At 37.0% G+C, this 5,829-nt stretch overlaps 1 protein-coding gene and 1 non-coding gene across 2 annotated transcripts; one reads left to right on the top strand and one right to left on the bottom strand.

Annotated features, from left to right (window-relative positions):
- Positions 1-220: 220 nt before the first annotated feature.
- On the bottom strand, positions 221-955 carry LOC112519991. Its single transcript, XM_025128297.1, has one exon. The coding sequence runs from the start codon at positions 953-955 to the stop codon at positions 221-223; it is 735 nt and encodes a 244-aa protein (XP_024984065.1).
- Positions 956-2,237: 1,282 nt separating this feature from the next.
- LOC112520572 lies at positions 2,238-2,344 on the top strand. The gene has a single exon (XR_003070043.1). It is a non-coding gene; the product is annotated as a small nucleolar RNA R71 (small nucleolar RNA).
- The last annotated feature ends 3,485 nt before the right edge of the window (positions 2,345-5,829 follow it).

Here is a 5,829-nt window from a genome sequence, read left to right as displayed (position 1 = left end):
TCACAACTTCTTTCATAATGGGATTTAGTCTCCTTTGCGGTTTCACCTTGCCAACTCTATTTTCTTCCAAGATAATTTTATGTTGGCAAATGGAGGGACTAATTCCTCTAATATCTGCGATGGTCCAACCTATGGCTCTTTTGTGAGCTTTTAATACCTCTATCAACCTCAATTCTTGCTCATTACTTAATTTCGAAGAAAAAATTACGGGTAATTTTTCCTACTCCATAAGATAAACATACTTAAGGTGACTAGGTAATGGTTTTAACTCCAAATCGGGGGCTTTTTCTATGGATGGTGGTTGGACAATTCTATCCTTAAAGTCAAGTTGCTCAAATGCCGCTAAATCTTCCAAATCTTCCAACTCATCATTTTCTTCCAAAATATCCTCAAGATTTTTCCCAATGTGATTTTTGTAGGGAAAGTCAATAAAACTTATTTCTAGATCTTCACCTAAAGCAGATATGACTGAACAATCGCCTACCTCTCCATGAAACTTAAGAGAATTAAACACATTAAATTTAACTTCTTGATCACTAACTCTCATGGTCAACTCCCCCTTTTGAACATCAATTAAGGTTCTCCCGGTTGCAAGAAAAGGTCGTTCTAAGATGATGGGGACATTCTTGTCAGCTTCATAGTCCAAAACTAGAAAATCGGCCGGAAAAATAAATTTATCGACTTGGACCAAAATATCCTCAATTTTACCTTTGGGATTCTCAATGGATCTATCGGCCAATTGTAAAGTCACGGTCGTTGGACGGACTTCACCTATTCCTAGCTTGTTAAAAACTGACAATGGCATAAGATTAAAGCTTGCCCCCAAATCACATAGGGTGTGGCCTACTTCCTTTCCTCCTATCGAACACGGGATGGTAAAACTTCCCGGGTCTTTTAATTTGGGAGGATTTTTACAAGTAAGGAGCGCACTACATTCTTTGGTCAAAACAACCATTTCAAATTCGTTCAACCTCCTCTTTTTATGCAAAATGTCTTTTAAAAATTTAACATAACTTGGCATTTGCTCGAGAGCTTCTACCAATGGTATGTTAATGTGGAGTTGTTTAAAGATGTCCAAAAACTTCTTAAACTGCTCATCCACACTTTTGCTTTTTATTCTTTATGGAAAAGGTAAATTCTGCAAATCTGGAGCTGGTTGAACAAATCTGGTCGGTTGGACAGTAGGCACAATCTTCCCACTGCCTGGTTTTCCAACAGAGAGCTGCACATTACTGGAAGTTGAAGCAGGGACTGTTTTCTGGACAGAAACAGGGACTGTTTTCTGGATAGAAACATTTTTTTGAGATTCTTCCGTGGAAGGACTCAAAATTGGAAAAATTGACATATCAAAAGAATGTGAAACCTCGTTTTGATATGTCGGTTCTTCAACGGTTTCACATATATCATCATTGACTTTTGAACTCTCCTTACTCAACACGGTCACGGCTTTGATATGTTCTTTACCCTTAGGGATTTCCGTGTCACTAGGCAAAGTTCCTAAAGGTCTACCATTGAGATCCGCAGCAAATTGGCCGAGTTAGGTTTCGAAACTCCTTAACGTTGCATTGGTTTGGTTTATAAAACCTTTAAGTAATGATTCGAGTGAACCATTACCGTCCGATGCATTTTGCCTAGGCATGTATGAGTGTGAGGATTATCCATTTTGGTAATTGTGCGAAGCACCTTGCCCATATCCTGGGGGATTTTGTGGTCTATTTTGGACTTGAGTAACCCCGGGGGGTTGAAGTGCAGGATTTCCGGCCCAAGAAAAATTGGGGTGATTCCTCCAATTTGAATTGTATGTGGGAGAAAATGGGCTATTTCTAGCATGACTCCAGACATAATTCACCGAGACGGGGTTTCCGGGGTAGTTCTCATAAGAATGGCACTCACCGCAAAAGACACAAGATTCAGACATAGGTGGGTTGGACATAATGGATTGAACTTGATTATTCTCTCCATTCAAACGTAAATTGTTTTTAACCAAATTAGTTAAAGCTACAATTTGAACATTTAAAGCAGAGATGACATCAATTTCATGGATACCTGAAGTAGACTTAGAAACAACAGCACGAGGATTTGACCATTCTGTATTATTATTTGAAATTCGTTCCAGAATGTCATGTCCTTCGTTGTAAGTCTTAGCTGTGAACGCACCACCGGTCGTTGCGTCAAGAATAATTTTAGCGGAACTAGAGAGGCCATTATAAAATTTCTCTAATTGAATGCAATGAGGGATTCCGTGGTGAGGACATTTCCGTAGAAGGTCCTTAAATCTCTCCCATGCATCCGAAACCGCTTCATCTTCTTCTTGTCGAAACGTCATAATTTCATTTCTAATTTTTACATTCCTCGTCTGAGGAAAGTATTTTTTCAGAAATTTTTCCGCCAAATCATTCCAAGTTAGGATCGAGTTCGGTGGTTGAGAATTTAGCCATACTCTAGCTCTATCCTTCAATGTGTAAAGGAAAAGCGTTAAGCGTAAGGCTTCTTGTGTAACTCCGGGAATTTAAAATGATCCGTCATTTCGATAAAAGATTTTAAATGAGAGTGCGGATCTTCCGACGATAATCCCCCAAACTGACCCATTGTAGAAATCATTTGGAACATTATGGGTTTTGGTTCAAAAGTTGTGGCTGTCATTTCGGGCCTACTAATTCCCGCGGCCAACTGACCGAATTCGGGGGTTGCGTAGTCCCGTATGCCTCTATTTTTATCATCAGCAAAAACTTGACAGGCTAGGATCGTTCATGTTTTCCTAGTGGGAAGAATGTCCGCACAGTGGCGATGCAAGTGCACGCTGACACTATGATCGCTTGCAAGTGGTAAAATGGTACAAAGTACCGAGATCGTTCCCATAGAGAATGGATGATTGAGATTTAGAGATTTTTCATGAACTTCTTGCACAAGTTTCGAGATGTAAAATAACTTTGGATTTTTGTTTATAAAAAGACTGAAATAGGACCAACTAGCTAATTAACACAATAAACTTTTAATATTAAATGATGGGCATGGGTGCAAGTGTTGCTTAAGATAAAAATAATAATAAAATGGTTAGACTTTTACGAGTTGTTTATAAAAGTTCCAATCTCTCGAAAGTGAACTTTTATAACCGGACCTTATAAAAGTCCATAAGGTTTTTACGTTTACCACTTCGAGACTTGCCGATCTAGCTAAAAAGTAAAAGGAATGCAAATTTCACCCAAATCTCTTTGTGATGAAAATACTTGTAGCTTAACCCCTAGCTAGATGCATGCAAAATTCGTGTCTCCCGTAATTATTCAAAGACCCTCTCGAGTTCATTGTGCATCATTTAAGCCGTATTTCGGATCCGCCCATCTCTGGGTCTAAGATCTAATATTAACACTTCAAAGTGATCAGCTTATCCGCATTTTAAGCATCGTTTCAAGTGACCAAGTTACGAAGTGATAAAAGATAAAAACACCCAAATATTATAAAAACATCCTAAGTTAAACTCACACCCACACCCATACAAGTAATTTAGCTATACATAATTAAAGACATAAAATAATACTGAAATATAAATTGCATTAATGTAAAACTAAATTACGAGTATCAGGAAGTAAAATACTAGAAACTAAAGACAAGAAATTAAAGACATAAAATTAAAGACAAGAAATTAAAGACATAAAATTAAAAAACATTTATAATATTAATTACTAAAAGAGATTAAACGTATTAGAGAGTAATGTCTACAAAATGGTGTTTTGTTGGTGTTTGGCACACCTTGGCACACTTCAAAATGGCTCTCCCAAGCTTCTTTAAATAGGGGAAAGACAAAAGGGGTGAAGGACACCCAATCATTACCCAAGGGTAATTAGTACTAGGTTAAAAAAATATAAAAGAAAATAAAATACAATAAGGAAGACAACTCATAACAGCTGGAGGAAAATATCTGGAGGAATCTTTAAGCTGCACGTTTCCCAAGAAGGTTTAGCAAGGCTGGAAGACTTCCCACAGTGGTGCCACAACGGGCAGAGCTGTCAGAAAAATACAAATTTTTGGAATAATATCTCTTCCTTTGTGTTTCAACATCTTTTTAAAACTTTTTGGAATAAAAGACAAAAAAAGAAAATTGGGTATTTAAAAATAGCAAAAAGGGAGGAAATAAATAGGAAATAACTCTTAAAAATAAGAGTTATCAGCATACATGGCTCAAAGGCAAGAACACGTCATCAGGTTTGGAATGGCGAACAGAGCGGTTGTAAAAACAATGGAGACCCTGGTAAACCATCGAGCAAAGAGTGATTTCAAAATTGCTCTTTGCTTAGGCATCGAAAGACTTTCCTGCGCTCCACCAAACGAAGACTTCCAAGGCCTGCAGGAGAAAAGATCTGCCTCAGTCTTAACTCAACCCGAACTTGGACTTGTTTACAAGAATGAGTTCGGGGAAAAGAAATTATTCAGACTAACTGAGGCATTCAAGTATTCATCGGATACACTTGAATGGTTTCAGAAAGTCATCAGAGAAAGACTGGGTAGAAATCACGTGCCAAGAGAAGAAGGGAGTCAACTCATCCACGAGATATCGACAGTCATCGGCTATCGAAGACTGCTTCTGCGCTTCAGAGATATATTTCAAGGTAAATCATGATGAGTTATAAACTTGCGCCTTAAAATGATGTCTTTTGATTCCAGTATTGTAAGAATTTCATCATCCAATGAAAATTTGGAATTTGATGTTTTTCTATTAGATTAGTCACAATTGTTTCTAGATTAGTCTATGTTTGTTCTTTCATTACTTAGGGGGAGATTGTTAAGTCCCATAATTCATAAAGTGAAAAAGTAATGAAAACCAAAAAGTGATGAAGAACCAGAAGACCGATGAAGACATCAAGGCAGAATTGGCCAAGTCTGGAGAATAACCAGAGGGACGATGGACGACCAGGGATGCGATGGAAAGAGCATCTTCATCGCCCCTCTGGTCAACAACACTTAGAGAATTATTCAGCAATTCATCCAGAGACATACGATGAAGATTTAAAGATAAGGTTGATTCATCATACCATGGAAAACATTGGAGATGACAAGTCGACACCTACATTTCAAGTTTATCTTAATATTAAAGCTTATCAACAGTTTAGATAAACATTATCTGTTAATAAAAGATTACCTAAAAAGTCTCGTTAGATAGTTATCTTCTAATTAGCTTTCTAGAATAAATAGGTGATTAGGCCTATTGTACTAAATGTCTCTTTTTACGTTTTTCTTATCAATAAAGTGAAACGTTTGACGCTCGTTTGTATTCAGATTTGTTTTCTGATATTTTTTTACGTTGATTGATGTACATTCAATTTTTTTTAATATCAGAATCTGTAAACTCGTTCTTACATATCTTCATTCATTTCTCTCGCATATCGAATAATCTGATCGTTGTCGCATCATTCCTTTCATTGTTTATGCTTAAACGATATATTTTTTCTTGATCAATTTTATCTGGTCATTGTGCTTAACAGAAATAATATTTTGATCAATCATTGTGATCAACTGAGCTTATAATGTAATTTTAGGTGGGACTGAGTGCTTATCAGAAATACCTCAATGGATTGTCATAACCGACAAACCTACCCAGAGGAGAACCATATCTGAGTGAGCTTTATATACAAAAGGGTTTGTGTGCTGAGACTAAAATGAAAATGAGAGGGGTAGTTGTTGTGAGATAAAAAGAATTGACGAGAGCTGTGCCAGGATTAAAAGAACATAAAAATACTGTTCCAAACTTCTAAAATCCGGGCATACCACACAATCTATTAGTTCTCAATTCTTTCAAGACTAATATTGAAAAAGGCAAAGCCCAGGCCAATTCTT

Source organism: Cynara cardunculus, assembly GCF_001531365.2.
Source record: "Cynara cardunculus var. scolymus isolate 2C chromosome LG 10, CcrdV1, whole genome shotgun sequence".
In the NCBI taxonomy this organism is placed as follows: Eukaryota; Viridiplantae; Streptophyta; class Magnoliopsida; order Asterales; family Asteraceae; genus Cynara; species Cynara cardunculus.
Note: the sequence above shows the minus strand (reverse complement) of the source record. Positions and strands in the feature narration are given on the sequence as shown.